Here is a 24,798-nt window from a genome sequence, read left to right as displayed (position 1 = left end):
CAGCAGGAGGGAAAAAAACCTTGTGATTGAGTTATGAAATCCTCTCTCATTAGGCAGAGAATATCTTCAACTCCATCAAGTAAGATTGGGTTATGTCTTTAAATGCCTGGTTTTAATTTCTTAGATGTTCAGGACCAATTTTTTTCTTTCCAGCTCACCTTTATGTAGTATTTCTATTTGTGGAATAGCCAGTCCATTTGTTCTCCTAAGTTGTGGCCACCTCATCTCTGGTGGCAGTAATTTCCTCAGGCTAATTTTGTGCTGTTCTGCAATGATATTTAGAGGATTAGCACATTCCTTAGAACAAACCACAGTTGCTGGAAGAGAGAGATAGTAACTACATATCTTGGTATTTACTTCGTTACTGGAAGACAGTCAGTGAACCAGTATAGAATTTCATTTGGGTTTTTTTGAGTATTTGTACTTCTTTATTAAGGCACTTATTTTCCTCTCTTTAATCCTGGATTTTTCTGTTCTTTCTACTTGAGTTCCTTGGGAAAAAAGCGCTGGAGAGAGGCCATTGTTCTTCACACAGGGTTTGTTCTTTGGGTTTTTTCCTCTGTCTATCTGCAGGATGCAAAATTCCTTACCACTCTGTAATCCAAAATCTTGTTACTGGGGCTTGATAAATTGTCTTGACATGTAGTTGAACAGCTGAGATGTCATCTCTGAAGTTTCACTGCCTTTTCAAGTTAACCTTTAAATATATCGAAGCGATTCTTCAGTTTTTCAGACCCCAGCTTCACACTTTAATGCAGTGCATCTTCCATGACAGAAAAGATCATATATTTTCATAGAATCATTTTCTGGTTTCATTTTTCTCTTAGCACTAATAATAATTTCTACATTTTAAAAATAGACTAGTGACAGGACAAGCAGCATGTCAGCCTTGTTCACACCTAATTATGCCCTCAGAGTTTATCCCAGGTGAATCCATGCATGTCCATGTAGTTACTTTTATTTTTATATACTTCTTAAGAGACAAGTCTCATACTACATCCTTAAGTCGGGCAAAAATCTCATTGAATCCAGTGGGAGTTTTTCTCTACCTGACTAATAAAGTATTTGAGAAGGAACATAATGCTTGCAGAACAGAGAGGCTAATTTTGTAGGCTTCGGGTTTGTCATGCAGGCAGGTAATGTCTGGAAGTTCTTTAAATGCTGGGACTTGGTCTTCTAGCAGCCATTGCAGCTCTTCCAGCCTTTAATTTTGTGTGAAAATGTGTGTTACTGTCCATCCATTCAAAAAAAAGAAAGGGAAAAAAGAAAAATAAATCCTTTTAGCATGGAAGGCAGAAAACTAACTTTGGAGTTTGTATCTCTGGGACTCAGTAGATCACATATCTGGTAGAGAACTACAGACCTGTGGGGTAGCACTTAAAAACTACTATGATATTGACTACCAATTTTTTTTGGTCCCTAATTCAATTTTAAAGACTTACTCTTCTGAGTTGCAAATTGTCCACATGTGGAGTGTCTGTATGAACACCAGGTTCAAGGTGTCTCCAGTCAGATACTCAGATTTTACAGAGTTTAGAAAATATCGATCACAGGATTCAAAGCATATATTATGGTCCATAGGTCTTTTTAAGCTCAATTTTTGAGGACCAAAGAATAAAAGACTGAAGAATAAAAGTGATGAAACGCTTTCGTATGCAGGCTTGAATAATCTTTGTAAGTAATAGAAATAGCATTAGCCCACTGGGGCTGCTTTCAGATGAGAAATGACATGTGATGTTATTTTAAAAGAACACAATGTAGGTTCATTACTGAGATATATTTGTGCAGCTTCTAAAATGGCAGATATGCTATCTGTAACAACTGAAAGGCCACCATGGGAGCTCACTGCTTACCCTCAGCTCTGACTGACCAGGATGGATTCCAAGACTGGACTTTGTCTGTTGCTGTGAAGATGAAAAAAATTGTGGTAAAATAAGAGAAAGAAATGCTGAGTCACTTTTCTTCAATTAAGACTTCACAAGGAAAGTCTGTTTTTATTCTTAGCAAATACCCTGGTGTCTGATCTTCTGTGAGTATTTATACTTCTTTATTTTAATAACTCCCCTCAAGGCCAATATGAACTAAGCATGTAAATCCCCAGAGAACTGATGAAAAAGGCAATCCCATTCACTTAAATGTAAAAATAAACCATTTGGCGTGCAGAAAAGAATCTCATAAATTATTATTTCTTTTTTTTTTTCCTCTGTCATCTAGTACTTTCTTGGCCAGATTGAAGGCACACACAGCTTCCTGCTTGCATTTTTTGCTTTGAAGTGATGGTGAATAGATTCATTAAATTAGAACAAAAAATGTGCTAATTTGTTGCTTGTCTTCTATTTCAATGGATGAGCTAAAAGGCTGAGCGTGTTTCTGTAATTTTTGCACTGCTGCTTGCAGTTTGTTGCAAGGAAAGTAACCTTAATCAGATTTTAAAGCTGTGCTTTCCTTCCAGCAAAATCTCCAGGTCACAGCTTTCACAATTACATGCAGAAGGCGGCAAGGAGACAAAGCTAGTCTGGGGAGCTTTCTCTTTCAGCAGCAAAGTTTGCATTTCTTTTAATGTAGTTAAAACATTTGACAGGAGAGAGTAGGGTTTAGTGATGTGAGGTGATTTCCAAATGAGTGTTAGCTTTTTACTGACCTACTTTTGACTAGTGCTGTATTCTTGTCCATTACTTTTTGTCATTGAATAATGCTGATATATTAAGCTGTGTGCTTCAAGGGCATTGTAAAATTGCATGTAGGGGCAGGACTGAACTGTGAAAGTGCGAATTACTCTATCAGATCAAACCCAATTAAAAAGTGACAAGCACAGCAGGAGAAATTGAAAGCAAGGTTTATCTTTCATGTAACATAAGAAGTCACTATATCGGTTAGAAACAAAGTGAGTGTGAAACAGATTCTCCACATCTTCTCATCCCTCTCAAAAATTAATAATATCTGCTGACTTTATTATCCAGAAGAATAAGCCCCAGAAGAATAAGCCCCTGAGTTGCCACAGCTCAGGTTGAAGGACACTATGATAATGGCAAGAGAGGGGGAAGCACGGTACCCGTACACCTTGAAGCTGTCTGCTATCAAAGCGTGCACTGGACCTCATGTCAGCACATTTGGGGATTGATGGATAGGGAGTTTGGAAAAAGTGGGGGTCGTTTATATAAAGCTGTAATGTGTCATTAGAGGAAGACTTGTAGTCTTGCAGGATCTGTGCAGTTCCGCAGGAAGTGTAGGAATTAAAGCATGATAAGAAAACTGTGAACTTCTTAAGCTCTGTAGTTGTTACATAGCTTCTACAAGCTAGGGAAAGTTATTAAGTCTCCAATGCCATTGCAGAAATTCATATATAACCTTTTGCATAGTGTTCACCAGCACTCCTCTAATGGTCAGTTAGGTCTGTGAATGTATAAACTCATGCAGTTTTGTATGTACAACATAATAGTGCAGAATCCTGCTTCCAGAGTACTGGGGCTGTGGTGGGGTTGAGGTTTTTGTTTGTTTCGTTTTGGAGGTTTTTTTGTTGGTTGGTTTGTTTGGGGTTTTTTTTTGAATCTGATAAACTGCTAAAATAAACAAAGCAGAACAAAAAAACCCACAACCAACCAAAAAGTAAATCTACAGGTACAATAGACTTTCAAGAAAAAAGGGGAGATGACACCCACACTGCAATTTGAATGTGGAAAAGATTAATGGAATTCTTATTCCTAACTGATATATGTAAAATCTGTGGGTAAGAAATGAGTTGATATATAAAAACGAAGAACTTGCAAAACTGTACAGTTTTACCATTACCTGACTTTGATCTTTATTTTGCAGTGACCAGTGTAAAAGAAAATGCTGAGAAGTACATGGAGATGCTGGAGGATAAACTACATAGGTAAGGATGATACCATGGAAACCTTTAAAATCCTAAAAATGCTTGTTAATGCAGCATTGATCTGCATAAAAGTGTTAGGGAACTTGCATTAGAGTAATACCAAAAAGAGTTCAAAGCAGGAAATCCCATAATGTTAAGACCTCTGTTCACGGCTACGTTCAGCTTTGCTACCAGCCTGGCAATGGGTGCAGCCAGAACAAAGAGTCACTCTTCCCCAGTGTGCAGGACTGCTCTGGAGCAGTAGTGGTAAAGCCAGAGAATGGGCAGCATGTGTAGTGTTGCTGCATCTCGCTCCAGCGCTGCCTGCATGCGTTGTAACCACAGGGGTGAGGTCTTGAGCCCCCAGAAACCCTGAAGTATTGGGGATGTGACAGCTGGTTGAGAAATCAACCCTCTGTTCCTATGCAAAACCCAACTCTGAGCAGGGCCAAGGAAACCCTTACCATAACTCTGGGCAACTTTAGCAAGTAATGACACTCTGTACAGTTTTGAAATAATGCCAACTTGGGGTGTTGTAGAAAGCAAATAGAAACCAAGACAACAATAGAGATATTTTAAGAACTGAATCCTAATGCAGAATTTACATATTTTCATGCCTTTGGTTTGTTTTTTGGTTTGTTGGGTTTTTTTTAAAAAAACAAATGCTAACATTTGTATTTTCTTCTCTTGCTGCATGAAAAGGGCTCTAGGTGACCCCTTCAACTTTAGGCTTAACCTTGAAATATGGATAGTAACAATTACAGTGCTGTTGTAATGGAATCTTCTATGTTAGTGAACTTTGCCCTGAACAAGTACATTTGTATTGAAAAAGGTTTTCATAGGTAGTAATTGGACTTCGTGTCTTAATAAAACATGACCTACCAAATGCAACCCACTTCCATTTCTATTACTGAGCAGATAAAATTAAAAATTTGCTGACCTCACTATTTTTTTTTTTTGTTGTATTGATAAAGAGAGGTTTATATATATATAGTTTTGCTCACTCATACTTTTGAATATAGAAGATTTTATTTTGCCCAACTCTTAAATTTGAAAGTAATTCAGATCTGGATGAAAAATGATGGAAACAGACCTGAAGATCAGCTCGGTCTGTGTGCTGCCCAACCCCCTCTTAATAATGTTCATACTCCATATACTCTAATCTGTTAGTTTAAGAGAAGTCTTAAGAACTTTTTGTGTTCTCTTTCTGAAAACCATACTCTTTATTAAAAAATAAAATATAAAGTATAATGACATGTTTTGATACTTCTAGGCTGTATGGGTTTAACTGGTATATCAGGCTCCCAGAAGGAAGTAAGTTTCTCTTTAACTATTAAGTATTTGGAGAATCTGTTTGTATTTTTTCTCCTTCCAGGGATTTATCAGATAGAATTTGCAGTTGTGGTTTATTTTAATTTATTTATGATTTTTTGTTTATTTTTTTGGGGTTGTCTACCTGGACTTTTTTGTATCAGTATCTTAAATTGCAGCACCTTTTTATGTGTCATGATATGTGTAATTAATGAGCTTGCCGTATGCCAGAAATCTTTGTGCTGTGGCATACTGGTATTCATCCTGCTTCTGTGAGGAGTATCATTTCAGGGGAAGGATTAAAAGTTAAACCCTCTTTTTGGCATTGCTTTGAATTTTGGAGTCATTTTATAATGAACAGCAGTTGACCAGCAGATTTAAGAGTTGTCAAATATTGTAATATAATTTATTGTGCTTTTTTAATGCAAGAGTTGACTTTCTCAGTACCATATAGACCCGGGCTTGTTTCAGTCTAGGTTTTCTATTGCAGCCAGGCTACAGACTTCAAAGTTTTGCTGCTGAGGTAAGTTTGCCTATGCTGGGGACACATATGCATCAAGTCCAAGGATATTGCTGCAGCTATACTGCTGTATTGAACATGCTCTTCAGAGCTTTCTATTGGTTTCTCTAACTGTTGCAGTGTTGTCAAGATTCTAAAATTCCTCTTCTAAACTTAAGAGTAAAAAAACCCCAAAAAGCCAACCAACCCAAAAAACTCCCAATACAACACTCCTCCTGCCCCCAGTAAAACCCCCTAAAACTCACCAAGTATATCCAACAAAATACTCCCCCAAAAAACTCGCTGCAGTGCTGGCCAAGGTCCCAGATGGTGAAGATTCAGTCCTGAACCTGTTTTTCAGTATGTGCAAGTGGTATTAGCCTAAAAATAGCTTATCTCAAATAATTAAGGGCTAAGAATTTATTTTAATATTGATGGAAAGAGTAAATCTTTAATGTTTTTATCAGAAAGAAATCTCTAAGATACTATGTCTTGAAAAATACTTTATATTTATGTTAATCAGGTGGTTATAGATACCTGTTTTTTAAAGCTTCTTTCATCTTTGAGTAATTAACAACACCTGCTTTACAGCTTGAGTAATAAAAATAGTAAGCAAGAGCCCAAGAGGCTTCCTCACCCCTGCTTAGAGAAGCAACTTGAGAGGCTCTCTTTTTTTGGCCTTCATATAGATGCACAGATTGCTCCTTTTTATATATCGTAAACTAAAGAAGGAGTCTCTAAGGAAAGCTTAAAGAATAAGTTTTAAGTTTACATTTTCAACAAGGTGGAATCTGCATCTGGCTCATGGATGCACCTTTGGGGATGCTCTTGAAACCAAAAGGGAATCAAATCTGGGTATCATGAATTCAAATAAGCCTCTGAAGTTTTTCTCCAGATGAAATGCATTATTTTGCTAGGTAATGTTTCAAATAGATGCAGCCTAGATTCAGAACCCTTCAATTTAAGATATAGCTTCAAAGTAAAGAAGAACTCTTGGAAATGTAATGATTCACCACTTTTATAACAGAATGAAATTAATGAAGAAAACTCAGACCAAAACAGTCTTAATGAACATTAAAGTTTAAAAAAAAATGAATTTTATGAGTTTTTTTTCTCCTCTCTTCTCTTATGTTTAATTTCTAAGAAAAGTATATATTCCTCTTGGGATTTTTTTTTTTCTTGTGAGAGGAAGGTAACCTTGCTTATTCACTGGACAGTACCTTTTGGGTTATCATTTTTTTTGATTGGGTGTTTTGGGGGGTTTTGTTTTGGGTTTTTCTGTTTGGGCTTTTTGCTCTTGTTGGTTTTGTTTGTTTGTTGTTATTGGGGGGTTTTGGAGGGCTTTTGGGGATTTTTTGGGGGGGTTATTTTGGTGGTGTTGGTTGGTTGGTTTGGGGGGTTTTGGTTGGGTTTTTTTAAACAAATGCTGTACTTTCAGCTGCAGCCTACAAAATGCATCTGTTGTCAAGTAGATTAATAGAATATGTTTGATTAGGAACTCTTTTGATAGCCTTGCACCTAAAGAAAAAAGGGGAGTGTGAGAACTGTATGTGATAGCTGGAGAAACAAAAATAAATGTGTAGAACAAGGTGAAAATAAAATTTAAAATATTATCCTTCAGATCACTGCCCTTGCAGAAGCTGGTAAGTGTTCTCCAGTAAGTACAGTTATTTTACAAAGTGCTGTGCAAAACCAGGAATTCAGTTACATCACTGAAACATGCCGCAAAACGACTGGCTCTTTCAGCTCAGACTTACCTTTGGAGACACTGCTGTGTTCTTCTTGCAGCAGTAGAGCAGTAGAGGGGAAGAAGTCTTTCTTTAGATTTTTGTATATGAAAGACAACTAAGGTTAACTTAATGGTGCAAATCAACCTTAAGAGATTTAGATTGAAACAACAATGCTTTTATTTTTCAATATCGGTCTGGTAGATATCCATAGAAACATATTGGGAATACATTGCCCTTGTGAAACTTATTAGAAACTGATAATCTGTGAAAGTTTGCACTATTAAGCACACTGTGTAAATGTGGTGAAATTGTTAGAAGAGAGTGTCATCTGAAGAGTTTTTTGGTATGCTGTGCATGATCTGACATTTGCCCTAAGAACTGGGGTTTTTTGGCATAACTAAATATTCCCTGGGTGGCATTGCATGCTAACATGCAATATTATGCCTGACCCATAGCCTAAGCAAGTATTGATAGATATGATACTTAATGAAGGAGCATCTCGTAAGTGAAAATACATTTTCATGACAAAGTCCCTCTGTGGCTGTCTACAGACTCATCTTCTGTAAGGGTAAGATTACTTCTTGAGCTGTTAGAGCCTTGTATGTCATGTTACAGAAAGCCTGATGTCCACTATAAGAGAACTGCTGTGCTAAGGCTGCTGAACAAGGCTTTCCAAAATCTTTTCCCTCTTGTATATGCAGCAGTTCAGGCATGCCTGGGAGTGCCAGATGGTCTGTGGTAATGTTGTGTAACCCACGACCCAACTCAGTTGCACTGAGGGCTGTTTCAGCTGCTGGTATTGTCTTAGGAGTGCACAAATAGGACTGAAATGGCATCTTTGCCTGCCTTCCCCCAAGACTATGTGTTTTCTACTGCACTTCCAAGAGATCATACAGTCCCATCCCTTGCTGGATAATGATTTATCTTATTTTGCTTACCACAGTTCTGCTGCAGGAGTGTTAAATGCAGTTTAGACAAAATACTAGGTCCTTCTAGTGACTCATTTACTCCCTTTCTTCTTCCAAGCTGGTCTAAGTCATACACAGCTGTGAGAACATTTGCTCCAAAATTGTGAGCAGCAGACACTTTATATGCAGTGATGCATTCCTTTATATCTCATGGCCCACATGGTGATGACTTCTAAATCCCTTATCATAACTGCTTCAGGCTGGAAACAATTTTTTTTTGTACCAGCTGATGTAAAGATGACATTTCTTGAGCTGAGGGAATTTAATGTGATTGTACTGTTCTCCAGGCCTCAAATGATTATGCTGTGACTTCACTGATCACAGAACCATGGCTTCTTAGTAGCTTTTTCTACTTCCCAGATAGGAATCATGAAATTCTTTTTGGGAAATAATATTGTTCAAGAATAACTGGTGACAATTACACAAAAGTATTTTATTGAGCTATTTTCTGTGCTATTCTGCAAGGATGGGGAAGTGGATAAACACAGTAAGATGCAATACTGCAATGACTGTACTTAGCCATTGTTGAATGATTTAACACCTGGTAACTTTGCAAATGTGTGCAAAACCTTTCTTCTTTAATTGACTGTCTTTCACTGTTTATCTTGGGTTCATTTTCTGTTCAGCAACGTTTGTTTTCATGTTAATTGTGCCTTTTTTTTTCAACTCGTGGATATACAGTATGGAAAATGTAGTGGAGTCTTGCACCGATGTAAGTTGTGCTCATCTGCACAGCTCTTTGTTCACTGAAGTGTGAAGGTGATTGTGTGTGATTAGGGCAATTTGCATTTACTGAAGAAGCAGAAATTTAGCCCAAGTCAGTTTTACTTGATCTCATCTGTGATTTTTTTTTTTAAGGGGCTTCAATTAAATGCCACTTGACTAGTTCAGAACAGATGTGGCTGCAACCTGGTTGCTCAGACTGCTAGGGCATGCATGCATTCTGTATCAGAAACTTGAGGTATTGTCATGCAGGCATTGTTTTTAGTGCATTTCAACATGTCATCTTTGCTGATATCTGTCCCTTCAGACAAGATGTCTGATGTTTTGAGGGTCCCATTCCATAAGAGAACAAGTCAGGATTAAATGCCACCATATCACATTCCGGTTTACGTGGAAATTAAGTCTTAAAAATCATTCTTTTCCCTTATTCATTCTGTTAGCTTACATACCACATGTCTCAAGTGTCCTTTATAACATATTAAGTTTCAGAAATGGTTTTGGGAGCAGAGCTGGGTATGAATGCTCTGAAGAGCGTGGCACACTGAAGGGACAGTGCTTCATACTGCTGATGGTCTTAAAGATGGTCACAAGGCACATCAAAAGGACTCTGTGTCCTTGCATGCAGAGATGCATAGCTCTTTCTCTATAATTCCTGTTTGTATGGGATTTTTTTAATGTAACATGGGTTATATAGGGGTAGTTTCCAAAAATGTGTTGTTTGCTCATAACTTCAAGCCGTTGTTTATGAGTAGGCCTTATCACCCTGAGAAAAATGGCCTTGGATGGCAGTGAAATTACTTGTGTTGCCTGCCCTTGCAACAAAGGATTGTAGGGCTAGGCCCAATGTGATGAACTCGAATACTGAAAATTTGGAGCACAGAAGTTGATGCTGCTGGAAGTGAATATGGTACATAGCTTACCAGTTTTGTAAATTTGGAAGAAATCTTTGCACACTTGTGTGACATCTGAAGGCATTCTGCCTAAACCATGGTTTGCTGTTCTTTAGAGCAAAACAGTCTCTCTTGAATATACTGTGTAGTTTTATCATACTGATGGGTACTCAAAAAGCCTCCATCCACCACTACCACCAGATAACTTGTTGGGTTTCAGTAATGTTGAAAAAATATTGGAGTGTCACCAAACCCTCATGGGGACTAACACTTCACTTTGGAGAATCAGTTCTTATTGTGAACAGTACGTTCACTTTGTTTCAGTTCCCTTAATTTTCAGTCTACATGAGCGCCACTCTCATGAAAACAGACTTATTGTTTCTTAAAGGCTCATGTTTTTCTGATATTCTTTTCCAGCCTGAAAACAGCAACTTCTGTCATACTACTTACTTCTATGTGGAAAGATTATGATACTATGAATAGAGGGACTATCACTTCAGCCATGTAACTGGTAACAAAAGCATAGGAACTTGTGAAGAAAAATAGCACTTTAAATAGATATCTATAGGGGAGGGGAAATTTGGCAAGATCCCACTGATCTTTTGGTACTATGGTAGTGAAAGAAGTTTACTTGCCCAAAACACTCACGAATAAAAGGATCTGTGAATAATGAAAAGCAAACTGCTAAGTGTGCTAGTTAATAAATTACAGGTGGTTTTTTGATTCCTGTTTTGGCCCAGCCTTATTTGGGAGATACATCCCCTTTTAAAAATACTTTCAGAAACTTTATTTTCACAGTGATGAATCCAATTAACAAAGAAGAAAAACTTAAATATTCTTTCTTGCCCTGTTTTTTTTCTTCTCTGCTTGAAATGTTTGTGTGCTTTCTTATTTGCTGTTCTTTAATTGCTCTGTCTTGAAGTTAGCAATCTTAGAAAGAAGGCCTTTTGATTTTCCTCCTGTTCTTTCCTTTATTCTTTGACTCCCTTCCTTCCACTTGTCTCATTTTCACTTTGGATATTTGATTCTTACTTTTGTTTTGTTTCCAACTTTATTTCTTGGGACACCTATTTTTGCATATTTCCTTTGTATATCATGGAGGGAGGGAAGTTGGATAGTAGGAATATAATAAAGCACTTGCTTCACAGAAAACCTACTACTAAAGTAGAAAATCTACTTTAAAACACAGTAGATTACTTTTCAAGCTATTTTAGACTGCATGACCACAGTGCAGGTTTTCATTTAATGTTCTGATTGTTTTCACAATCACGTGCAATATATTTGAAAATGTTTGCAGTGTCCTGACAGAGTATAGATTCTGGAATTTCTTAGTAAATTTAAATATGTCAGAAGAAATTTGATGGCATTGCATCACAGAAGTGGATTAGCCTAGATTAATTGGGTCTGGAGGAAAAGGGAGAATCTTCACTGTTCCTTTCATTTCTGTTTGTGGAAAGTGTAGCTAATGCGCACGGTGGGTAGAAAAGGAAATAGTCTCTCTAGAAGTGCAGTAATTTAGAGTTTGTAATCATGTTTCTGCAGCATAATGTGCATTTTATCTTCATTGTTACCTGATGCCATGTTCTAATGGAGATCTTTTAATAAACTCATGTCTCCAGCCTGATTCCCAGTCTGTAACTTGTGTCTTTCAGTGCTGGCAGAACTAATATTTATACCCATCTATAGATGAAAAACACATTGCACAAGCAGTAAAAGTGGAGGATGGTAAAGAATACAATCTGCTTCTTCCACCAAGTGAGAAAATGTATGCAAAATCTAAACTAAACAAAAAAAAAATCAAATTAAAAAACCCAGGTCTTTTGTGGCAGTAGCAAGAATCTTCTGAATTTGCAGTGATAAAATGAATTTTTGCTACCAGGGGAGGACAATTTTGTTACAATTTCTGAGGAACCATCTGCTGTTTTAGGGTGTGGAGGGAGATATTTGCAGAAAGGAAGAGATGTGATGGGGAGGCTTTTGGGTCCAACAGTTGTCCTGAGAAAGGGGACATAACACAAAATTTACTTTTCCACTTTAAGTCTTAGTCAACAATTAGTATTGTACTAATGTACATTTTTTATATATTGTACTCTGAACATTTTTAAATTACTGTTCAGAGACACTGTGTCACAAATACTGATTTTTAATTGGGAGGTGGGGGAACTGTGGTACATGGCTCTATTGTTTTATGAGAAGTAGCAGAGAACTGTTCTTTTTCGCTAATCTCAGCATTGAAACTAGATCTTTTTAGGAAAAAAAAAAAAAGGTCAGATTTGGGGCCAGTTTCCAGTGCCTTAGAGCTTTAGAAAAAGCAAAGCACATGGTTGAACAGCCTTTACTAATTCCCTGTCCATATTAATTCAGGTTTCATCCACAGCTTTTTCCAAGTTACTGAATTAACTTCAGTAGTTAGTGCACAGCATTGGCAAAGACAAGGTGACAGGGGATTTTGCTGCTTATTCATGGAAAAGCTTGCCCAGCTCCCCCCCTTCTCTCCAGGCTTTTTGTCTTCCATTCATCTTATTCTCAGCATTACAAAAAAATCATCAGAGGGCAAAGCTGGGTCTCTTTACTTTCTGAAAACAGAAAGTATTGCCCTTGCTTAAAAAAGAAATGTGATGAAAGTTCACAGCCTCTCTTGCTGGTTAGTAATTCTGTATTTAGTTAGGATCTTGTTTTATTCTCTATTCCTTTCTCTTATGCTACATTGTTCTTGTGCTGGTCAGTCATGCCTACAAATCTAGAGTTCAACACTTTGCTGAAATTCATTAATATAACGGTGTTGTGGTTTAACCCCAGCCAGCCACCAAGCCCCACACAGCTGCTTGCTCAGTTCCCCCACCAGAGAATCAGAAGGGTAAAAGCCAGAAAACTCGTGGGTTGAGATAGACAGTTTAATAGGGAAAGCAAAAGCCATGTATGCAAGCAAAGAGAAACAAGGATTTAATTCACTGTCTCCCATGGGCAGGCAGGTGTTCAGCCATCTCTAGGAAAGCAGGGCCCCATCACGTGCAACAGCTACTTAGGAAGACAAATACCATCACTCCAAATGTCCTTCCCTTCCTCCTCCTTTCCTTCTTCCTCCCTCCTTATATACTGAGCATGATGTCATATGGTATGGAATATCCCTTTGGTCAGTTGGGGTCAGTTGTGTCCTGGCTGTGTCTCTTTCCAACTTCCCATGCACCCCCAATCTCCTCACACATCACGTGCAACAGCTACTTAGGAAGACAAATACCATCACTCCAAATGTCCTTCCCTTCCTCCTCCTTTCCTTCTTCCTCCCTCCTTATATACTGAGCATGATGTCATATGGTATGGAATATCCCTTTGGTCAGTTGGGGTCAGTTGTGTCCTGGCTGTGTCTCTTTCCAACTTCCCATGCACCCCCAATCTCCTCACAGGCAGTATATTCTCTATTCCTTTCTCTTATGCTACATTGTTCTTGTGCTGGTCAGTCATGCCTACAAATCTAGAGTTCAACACTTTGCTGAAATTCATTAATATAACGGTGTTGTGGTTTAAACCCAGGCCGCCAGCAAGCCCCACACAGCTGCTTGCTCAGTTCCCCCACCAGAGAATCAGAAGGGTAAAAGCCAGAAAACTCGTGGGTTGAGATAGACAGTTTAATAGGGAAAGCAAAAGCCATGTATGCAAGCAAAGAGAAACAAGGATTTAATTCACTGTCTCCCATGGGCAGGCAGGTGTTCAGCCATCTCTAGGAAAGCAGGGCCCCATCACGTGCAACAGCTACTTAGGAAGACAAATACCATCACTCCAAATGTCCTTCCCTTCCTCCTCCTTTCCTTCTTCCTCCCTCCTTATATACTGAGCATGATGTCATATGGTATGGAATATCCCTTTGGTCAGTTGGGGTCAGTTGTGTCCTGGCTGTGTCTCTTTCCAACTTCCCATGCACCCCCAATCTCCTCACAAGCATGGCAGTATGAAAAGTGGAAAAGGCCTTGGCTCTGCGTAAGCTCTGCTCAGCAATAACAGAAACATCTCTATATTATCATCACTGTTCAGCAGAAATTCAAAATAATGCCCCCATACTAGCTTCTGTGAAGAAAATTAACTCTATACCAGCCAAACCCAGGCCACACAGTAGTCCTCTCTGCTGCAAACTCTTGCCTTGTCAAGAATAAGTAATTCTACATCACTTTGCTGCTTTTATGTGCTGAGATTTCCCTGTTTTGGAGCAGAAGTAATATTTTTTGTATTTTTTTTCCCAATCAATTGTGCTCTTCCCTGTTTTCTCATGTCTTTCTATTTGAATTGCATTAATTTTACTAAGAGTTTGAAAATCATATTAATAATTTTGTCTGTTAATCAGTGATACTTGTCAGTGTGGAGAGGATCCCATTTTATGAATTATTAATGTCTAACATGACTGACAGCAGTCTTACTACCTTCCTCTTCCCTGAGCGTAGGGTGCATGGCTTTTTTTGACCTGGAAGCCTATACAATTTCTCTTGAAGATATTGATGCTAATGTATGTTTGCATTATTGAAGGGAAGATTGATGCAATGTGCTTTGGTGATTTGCTTTTGCTAGTTTTCCATGCAAAAACACTTCGGCTGTGAGATAACTTTTCATTTAGTCTTACTACCTTCCTCTTCCCTGAGCGTAGGGTGCATGGCTTTTTTTGACCTGGAAGCCTATACAATTTCTCTTGAAGATATTGATGCTAATGTATGTTTGCATTATTGAAGGGAAGATTGATGCAATGTGCTTTGGTGATTTGCTTTTGCTAGTTTTCCATGCAAAAACACTTCGGCTGTGAGATAACTTTTCATTTCAAAGCTCCATTGCAGAAAGAGTTTTTTTCAGCCACTAACTTCATCTTAAGATTTTCAGAGGCAGTTTGAATATAAGGTCCAAGGCCAAGAACATGAGGATGTATTTGCAGTGTGCTGCAGCTGCTGGGGACTTAGCTTTGGACACTGTCAAACCAAAAGGACAGTGGTTTCATCATCCCATTCAGATAATGGGGAAAATGTGCAACAGGAGGCGCTAGCGTTATTTACACGTGTTTAGTAAGAGCATACTATCACTATCCGTTAAGAAGCACTCAGGAAAGTAGGGACTGAGTTTGAGAAATGGATACAAAATATCTGCTTAGAAGACTATTTCCAGTAATTTCATGGGACTTTTGCAGTCTGATTTTTACTGAGTCAATGCATCATGACTGCTTCTCTTTGCCCACTAGCATCACCTATATATCTTGCCTGGTTCTGCCCTGCTGTTGACTTTTCTGTGAGCTGATTTCATGCAAACGTCAACCTATCTTAGCTGTGAAGATATGGCTGTGTGAGGGAAAGGAGGCATAGGCAAAGTTGTTTGTCCCCCTGGGTCCATCACATTAAGCTTTTCCTCTCTTACCAGATCCTCTCGGTGACTGCATGTAGTTGCATATGTGTAGTGAAAAAGAGATGCTAACTTCTGAACTTGGCAAGAAAACTGTTTGGAGGTAGATGTATATTTTCCTACTGCTCCTGGTTTTGAGTGCATCCCTGGAGACAAGACTTGTAACCAGCTGTGCATTTCTCAGAGGCTTTGTCATCTTGAGCAGCATTGCCATCAACGGTAGTAATGGGTATAGAGCAATCAAGGAAGATGAGGATGGGTGCCTGACACCATCTGCGTACTGTCCAGCAGTGCTGCTAAATCCTCCTTGGATGATACTTTGCACAAAACCTTGACTGGCCAATTAGGTAGAAGAAGCATGATAATTAAAGAAGGAAAAAATAAGTAAAGTATTGCCATCTGCATAGCATGTGAATAAAGATGTTGGATAGCTCTATCTTGCATGCAACTGGGACAGTCTTTCCCACTAGCATTTGGAAGCTTTCATTACTTAATGTACTTACTGCTGGGAGTGTACTGTGCCAGTCTGGGAAGACATGCAGGGCCCAGCAAAGTGTGCTGTCAGCAGCAGTGCAAGGTTCTTGTAGTTAACAGGGCCCAGCCTGGGACGATCTGTAGACTTTGTCCTTTTCTCTCTTGTTCTTTTTGATCCAGAACAGGGTTTGGCTTCTGAACTTATGTGACTGCAAGTAGAGTGGGTCATATAGTGCCCCTGGATGTTTCAGAGGAACTCCGTAAGCACGTCTATTGACATCAGTATTTGGCCAACACTCTCATTTTTCCAGGTGTGTCTTCCTGGTTACAGAAGTTGAATTTCAAGGTGCATTCCTACATGATGACAATATATCATCTCTTCCAATTGTGTCTCTTATAAAAGAACATGTCTTTGCCCTGTTGTTTTTAATTCTTTATGTGCTTAATTCCTGTTCAGTCAGTAGTGCACAGGACGATTCACATTCCCAAATTCACTGGACACTGAAAGTCTAAATCTCTCATTCTTTCAAAAGAGAAAGATATTATCAAATTATGTTGGATTTTATATCAGAGAGCAGAGGTGAATAAAAACGATAGTAGAATTGTGAATTCCTTCTGTGTGCTTCCTAACACTTGCAGTCTGAGACTGTAATAAACAGTAAGAGATTAGGTTCATCATTCTAATTGCTTTGCACTATGAACACATTCTTTTCTTGGTATAAATAGCCATTGCTGCTATTGCAGCAGTGTGGATTTGTGGCAGCTGAGAATGTGGCCTTAGTGCAAATGCTGTGCTTTCTTCCTGTGGCATACTTTTGGAAACAAATGTATTTTCTTGGATTAGAACTGGTTGTGACTTTGAAAGCCACTGAATTACTTCAGTTTCAGTGGAATTCACTAGAAGTGGAATCCTTTGTGGGGCTCAAGCTCAGAGTATTGAGGCTTGTGTAGCAGCTCAACTGAACAGAGCTTAGGTGAATACATAGATCCTGAGATGCATGTTTTTCAAAATCAGGGACTAATTCATGGCTTTCCCCTAAATCTGATTTGGGATCCAATATTAAATACTGCAGGAAAAATATCTCATTCCAACAATTCCCATCTAGTCAAAATTAATGACATCATGGGGCTTTGCTGTTATTGCGGAGCCAAAGGCAAGCAGGATGCAGACTGAGTTATCAGAGTTAGTACCAAACTTGAAGGTGCTTTATCAGATTATGAACAAGGTAAATGATAGACTAGGGTTGAGAAGCTGGCTTTATGTGGACTGCTTAATAAGAAGAATTCCCTGGTTGCTTTCTCCTCATCTATCAAAGTTAAGCTTTTCACTCTTAGAATAGATTATTTATAATAGATGTTTCAGTGGAGGTAGGGGCAGAGGACCATTCTGGTTTTTAAAGAGAAATAAATAGCCCTGAAAGCAGGTAGTAAATTTTTATGTTATAGATTAGGTAATATAGTAAAAATAAACTGTATAGTAAATATAGGGACAAAATTGAACAGTAAATTCTCACTACAAGGTGCCTTCCTTCTTCCCTTGTAAATTATTGAATTTCCTGCATTTGATGTGTTGGTCCCACTCCCACATCCACCTTGTGTTAAGAGTCAAAGTGAAAACCATCAGCTGCAGCAGTCTATCATTTTGTGTTTCCAGTGGAGATAATTTAAGTATAACACAGTTACACTGAATATTGATAGAAAGATGACAGGCTGTGATTAAAGTTCTGTGCCAGGTAAAATAAATGGCTGGAGGATTGAAGGGAAAACGACAAAAATATTGCTCAGAATTGTGTGGTATCTTACTTTTTAATAACACTAATCAAATGTCCATTGTTAGTTTTAAGTGCTAGAAAAATTGTTCTACCTCCTTGTTTTGAACAGACCTTTCTGGAAAGACAAAGCAGATATAAAATGCATATATTTCACATATAATTCAAGGTGATAGTTCTGTCCTTAAGATGCTGTATCAGGGTGTGGGGCTTTTTTATGAGTGAGAGAAAAATGTCACAATTCATAGCAGTGTGTGTTTGGATTTCAGTTTAGATGCTAATCTTTCAGTATTCTGAATGCAGTAGGTAATCTTTTACTGAGTGGAGGAATTTGTGGATAAGAAGTGTAGCTGATAATCTTAATTTCGTAAAAACCATTTGGCATAAAATACTGTCAGATATCTGTTTTGCTGTTTATGGAGATCGCTGTGATGGGCCATGTATTTTTGTGCAAATATTATTTCTTATTAGCTTCTGTCTGTGAAAAATTATGAATGTCTTAATGGGAAGGAATTTTATAAGAAACATCAAGGCAGTTCAAGTTAGCATTTGAAAGGTCTGAGAAAATTCCTTAGGAATCTTGGAATCCATCATAATAGAATGCATTTATCCTTTTTTTCCTTAATTATACAGTTTACAGAGTTGGTGGTGTAGCCTTATTATGCATATGTACAAAATGTCTTAATCTAAAGACACTCCCTGGACTTACCACAAGTAATAAAATGGTAGTGTTACCTGCTAGGTAACATCACAGAGAGACAGAGAAAATAGAGGCAGTGAAGAAAGGGGTTAAGTTTTCAACTGAAAAGAGTATAAAGACCTATGAGGGCTGTCTCAGTGGCTAGACCTGCAGAAATACATTGTTCCTGGAGTGAAAGTTCAGAAATGGGCAAGGAGAGATCTGACAGAGGTAAAGTCTGTGCAGCAGGCAGCAGCAGTCTGAAGGGCGTTGTGCAGTATTTGAGTGGTTGCATTCCAGCATGATATTTTTCCTTCCAACATAGTGTTGCTACACTTCAGCTCCATTCTCTGAGTGTTTTTATACTGGGCCTAGGGTGTCTACAGTACTAAATGTCTCAGGTGAGCAGGTCCCTGAATGCGTCTGGGGTTCTCCTCTAGGACTTGTCTGAAATTTGGCATATGTGAGCAAGGAAGGAATTGAACTGCTGCTCTTTTTTTAGCTCACAAAGCCAACAAGTGAGAGCTTCTAATCCCAACATAACTTAAAAGACTCTGGTGGGCCTTCTGCAGCAACACTGTGGAACTTAGATCACTCAAAAAGACATAGGGTACTGAACCTCCAGGTATCCCCTGTCCTGCTATAACCCCAAGGAGAAGTGGATGCCATAGCTACCACATTGAGGGCTACTTTGGGGTCTCTGCTCACCTTTTCCCTCAAATCTGCCCCTTCCTGCACATTGCCTCTACTCCTGGGCTGCTGTAGAAAGCAGAGCCACTGCTATCACCCATTCTTCCAGCTGGGTGAAAAGTAGTATCCACATCTCTGCGCTGCACTATCGTGTCCTGTCTGGATGCACTGAATATCTTTTGAATAGGACTGTTGTGCAGAGGACTTGTCTGTCACTATAAAGTCTAGATATTGGAAAAGTTAGTTCAGAGCTTTTTCAGATTTTTCAGATCTTGAAGATGTAAAATTCTAGAACTTAGATGGGGATTGTGAAGATTGCTTTCTTGAACTTTTGTGATTCTGGTCCAGAGTATTCTCTAGTAAGTGAAATATCACATTTAAAGAGGGCCAAGTAGTTGTTTTCTAGATAATATTATATGTTTTATAAGGGAGAAGGCAAGGTTGGAGAAGCAAAGTGCTTATGCCAGAGAAAAGTACTGCAAGCTTCAGACTTTGCCCGGGAGTTTTAGCTAGTCTCCAAAGTAGATGATAGAGTAGGTTGCCATCTGACAGGGGAATATGTGGAGTGTCCTTCTTGGAGTGAGTCTTGTTTTCACATGAAGGGCAATAATAGTGCTGAGCAGCAAACAAGTGCTATCACTGAGCTTTGGCATAAGGGAGTAGGAAGAATGTCTCCCATACTGTGGGGCAACCACATGATTGGAACCATATGAAGTCAATTCATGAGATTTTCGGCTCCCGCGGAGAATGGAGAGACACAATGCAAAAAATTGAATTGTGAAATTGAGGTTATATTGAAGGTGTTTATAGGATTAGGGAATCTTGCAAGAAGGAAAAAAAAGAGAAAAGGTGTTGATTTCAGATGTTTAGGAAAGGTGACTTTCTAATGCATGAGCTAAGGGAAAAAAGGTCATGAAGGAGAGAAGCAAAGCGTATTCCTGAACTTGTAAATGCTCATTAAATATAAGAAGGATTATTAATGCACAACTATGAATACACCAAAAAAAAGGATGAGTTTCTGCTAATTGTAAAGCAATATCTTTGCCTTCTTTCCTCTAAGTATTATTAATGGATAGTTTCTTTCGCTTGCCTCCATTGTTCACTGCACTGCTATTGCCTTAAGAAGAGACAACAAAGACATAACTAAATGTTGAGTAAGAAGAGCTCATTCCTTCCCTGTGGTACAAAATATAAATAGATGCTAGTGACCAAAATACAGAGAAGCTTTCCCTAGTTTGTAGAATAGTTCAATAAAGAATGGATATATAGAGAAAAGTCTTTTGATTCACATTGCCATTTTCTGCAAACCTCAAAACTTTCCAATAATTTTAATTGTCATAATGAAAATCCCTGTTTTTTTCTGGCAGAGTAGGGTTTTTTCCAGTTTATTTGGGCTTTTTTGTAGGAGAAAACTACCTTTATGGTCAGTAAATGCAGAGTTAACATATGTGCCAGGTACTGGGAAAATACATGGTTTCCTGAATTCATGCCTTAGTGTGGCCCTCCTAGTAGAAGAAAGTTGTCTAGAGTATTTCTTCTTAGTGATGGTTAATCTTCCCTCATAAGTTAGCTTTTGATTGTGCAGTTTCTAAATAGATAACTTACTATGTAACCTTTTAGCTTCAGTCTCACTCTCTTGGCTTTCAATTTGTGCATTCTTACAGGGGTTTCCCTTATAATCAGCAGCATCATCTTATCAACACATAGTGTTGACCTCTGGGTGTTATAAACCACTTTTAACAATTCACCAGCAATTCAATTTTTAACACTCCTGAAAACTAAAGATTATGACATTTACAGATAGTGACATCTTTCTCTGTTGATTCCAGTTTGCTTTTGTGGAAGTTTTGAGGGACTTTCTTTTGGTTTCTTTTTGTTGTTTGTTTGAGGGTTTGTTTTTTTGTTTGGTTGGTTGGGTTTTGCTTTGTTTTGTTTTGGGTTTTTTTCAATAGGGTTTAATATAAAATCTTTTGACTATTTTTACTTGGGCATGTTTTCATTTAGGCTATAATGTTCAGGAACTGAATGTGCCTTTTATATATACATGCAGAGCCCTCAATAGAAAAGTGTGTTCTTGTAGTTCCAGTTAGCACTATAAATAGCTGTAGAATAATGTGCTGAGAGCCACATAGAGAGTCCCCACTGGTATCTCCCAGAATCTTGTGGAAAGACAGAGGAACAGTGTTCTTTGGACTTTAAGAGAAATAGAATCTATGCTGGTTATGTCTCCTGACATGAATTTCACCCAACATCACAAGTATCAAAATACTGGCTTTCATCTGCAGATGTTAAACCATGTTGGTGTCAATCATTTGCCCATTGTGTTTTTATACTAGCATCTCTTGCCTTTCTTACCTGGTTCTTTTATGGAGCGATGGAGATCTTGGATGTCTACTGACCTGTTTCATTGGCCTCCCACAAGTCCTTAAAATGCTCATTCACTGTGATACCTCGGTGTGCTTGACACTAATTAGACTAATCAGCTACTCATGTAACTCATTGAACTGTTGTACTGTAACTAACATGCAATGTTAAGTTCACTATGTTTCTTAGAACATCCTTGTCTGTATCCTAGCTCCTGTTGCTTGTTTGAAACTCAAAAGTCATCTTGAGAAAAAGGCCATTGTTGTAGTATGTTTGGTGTTTGTACAAAGCCTGGCACTTTGGACTCCTGAGCACTCTGGCTCTTGGCAGTTTACAATCAGTAGATGATTAAGGTGTGCTTTGTGATGGTTAATCTCCCCTCATAAGTTAGCTTTTGATTATTCGGTTTCTAAATAGGGACTATGTAAATGGTCGATGGATTGTGATTTGATGTGGATTCCAGCAAATTATTCCTGGCACCTCCATTGAACTTGCCACATATGCCACTTTGATAGTAATATACAGAGAGGTATGTAACACTTACCGGTTGATACAGGCATTTAACACTTAGAGGATGATACCTCATAACATATTTATACATATAGGAATAATATAAAATCTCATCTAATCTTGGTCCATCATTTTGAAATGTTGCATACCTGAAAAAAATCTCACTATGTTCAGTACAGCCAACCATGGAGGCTTCATGGAGACTGCAAATGCATTTTTAGTGTGGATTGAACATGAATAAACAAAACTCTAAAATTTGATTGAGTTCAATTTTACACCTGATGTAAAAGCTAAAATTTTTTGCATGCTGGAGACAACATAATTTTTAATAATAATTTGGCATGTGTGCCTGTGTCAGCTATTTGCAGCTTTCAAGGAATTTTCATTCAAAAAGCGTGTTTGAAAAATTCTTCAAGGCACTGAATTCCAAAATACAGGCTAAAAGTTATGTTGGGGTTAGATATGTTCAGAGTATCCAAGTGTGTATGTGTCCACTGATTTTGGTTGAAAAGTTCAGCATAGCATCTTAGTTCAAAATATATCAGAGTTTTACAGATGCCATGATAAAACAATCATGGCCTTCAAATAAAAGCCATCTGTTAGCAGTATGTTCAGTGATTGCTGATTATTAAACTGAGTGCAAAACTTAGACACAGTCAAAACCACATTGACCAATGAGCTGAGTCATGGTGGAGTAACAGCAGTCCAGGCACCATTATGCTGCACCTTTATATATGCTATTCATCTTCTCCACTGTGAATACTGCATATATCACCATTTCTGCCCTAGTTTTGTCAATAGAGCGCTTCACTAAATTGAATAGCCAAAACAAGCTATCCACTGGAAACTGTGATTTTAGCTCTCTAGAGTATATTTTTAGCCTTTAATAATAAGTTAGATATAGCTGCAAACAAATGTTTTCAAAAAGCAAGTAAATGGGCTTATGTATGCCTGCAGAGAAATGTTTTGACTCTGTAACCATGATGATGTGACTGACAAGTAGAGAAACAGTGGGGGTTATTTTGCTGGTCTGGCTTGGTAAGTGAAATGCTACCTGGGTGGAACACAGCCATGTAATCCAGTGACGATTTTTTCCCTTTCTAATTAGTGATACTCTGAACTCCTTGGGGGAGACCAATTTGTGGACCTCATGCTGCATTCTGCCTTTAATAAACATATATACTGACTCTAAACACAGATCAAAGAGCTCAGCTTCTGAAGCTTAATTTTGCTCTCAGTCTCAGTATATTGCTGGGAGATTTTTACAGCTTGGCATCTTGTAGAATTTGTGGAGTTAAAAATGCACCTTTGTTGAATTAATGAATTAATTTTGACCAGTGCTGCTCCTTTATCCTTCATTTAGGATAAAAGATAAGCTGGTATTTAATGGAGTCAGAAAAGTTAAAATCAAATGGTTATTTTTCTTCTTTTAGTCATTTATAATTGCTCACAATTATATAGTAAATTATATCATTCAAAAAGCACTGTGAAAAAATACTGTGGTTGTTAGGTATTAGCATTGAAATCTATCTGTGTGTGGCAGTGTGCATTGCTATGGGAATCATTGCTTCTGAGCCCCAGCCTAAGCTCTGCAACTGATCTGCTTTATTTTAGCAGGCAACCTAATCTTTTGGTTCCTTAGAGACAACATATGTTAAATGGAGATGTGACCACATCAATTACGAACAGTGTGATGCTAGTGTTCAGTGTCTTGTTCTGAAAGACTATCTATGCCTAGAATTCCCATTTACTTCAGGTGAAAAGAGCTCTTGGACAGATCTCAGGAGCTGTATTTGTAATGTACACAGGTGTGTCTGAGAGATGATCGATGGATTAACAGTACGTAGAAGTTTGGTATTTTGAATTTACTAATACTTTTGTTATTGCTTTTATGGCATAACAAAGTAGAAAGAAACCAAAACACATTAGTGAGAGATAAACACAACACTCACAAGTATAAGACTGAAGGAAAGGAAGACTACTATAGTTTAATCTAATCTGATCCATCAGAGTTGAAGCAAGCACATTTTAAACTAACAAGAAATTTGATGTATTTTCCCCAAATTAGAGCTGATTTACTGCAGTAAATAGTGTGATTGTTCATACATGATCTTCTACATCAAATTCAGCAAAGCTGTACAACAGCAGGATGGCAGGCTTTTTAATAGGGCAATAATTTTACTGCTTTTCAGTTTGATATAATATACATTATCTCTGTGGGAATGTTTGAGGTGCCTTTGGTTTTTTCTTGTTTTTATTTTCCCGTCTAATAATAAGCAGTTACCCCAAATGTTACTTGAAATAGCAACTATTCTCCCTGAACTGTGGTTTTATTTTCTTTTGGCTTTTATTTCAGCTGCGGCAGCCAGCTGCTCCAAAGAGTGTGGGAAGCTGACTTGGAGGCCTGTCAGCTGTTGATCCGAGGGTTTCAGCTGAAAGAAAACAGTTGCTGTGTTTTTGAGGAAGAAGAGAACCAAATGGATGAGATGGAGTTGACTGCTGATGGTCCACCTGATTCTGAAAAAAGACAAGAAGGTCACTTTCTGGAGGGCACAGAATGGGGTACTGTTCCCTGCCTCAAACACAGTGAGCTGAAACAGGTATCTGAAATAGACCACAACTGCATTTCAAGCGATACTGCTGGTTTTCCTCTTGAGAGGAGGAGTTAAATCTTAGTGATGGGTCAGCAGGGCAGGTTAAGTATGAACTTAACATCTGGCCTCCAATCTGGGACAAGAATAAAATAGCTTATTAGCTTCTCAGAAGTCCTTCAACCCTTTTTCCTTTTACCATCAGTCTTTTTAAAAAGTGGAAGTTATTCAGGCAATAAATACAGAATGTATATCAGGATTTAAAGGAAAAACTATTAAGTACTTCACCAAAATTATCAGCTGTTCCTTATCACACTGATGCGTTTCACTCTGAGTTGGTTCCACTGACTTGTTAGCCTGGGTCTTTGTTAGCTGAC

The 24,798-nt window shown here is 38.2% G+C and overlaps 1 protein-coding gene across 1 annotated transcript in view; it reads left to right on the top strand.

The window, feature by feature from the left end:
* Positions 1-24,430, top strand: part of LOC103798275 (disrupted in schizophrenia 1 protein-like) — a gene marked incomplete at both ends in the record, with an annotated part of 112,802 nt that extends 88,372 nt beyond the window's left edge. Inside the window, 2 exons of the mRNA XM_009070528.1 lie at positions 3,814-3,874; positions 24,187-24,430. Of these exons, the coding sequence (XP_009068776.1) occupies positions 3,814-3,874; positions 24,187-24,430 (305 nt within the window). The remainder of the gene's footprint in view (positions 1-3,813; positions 3,875-24,186) is intronic.
* Positions 24,431-24,798: the final 368 nt, after the last annotated feature.

The sequence above is a fragment of the Acanthisitta chloris genome, unplaced genomic scaffold (assembly GCF_000695815.1).
Source record: "Acanthisitta chloris isolate BGI_N310 unplaced genomic scaffold, ASM69581v1 scaffold13032, whole genome shotgun sequence".
NCBI lineage: Eukaryota > Metazoa > Chordata > Aves > Passeriformes > Acanthisittidae > Acanthisitta > Acanthisitta chloris.
This window is presented reverse-complemented; position numbering and strand designations above follow the sequence as displayed.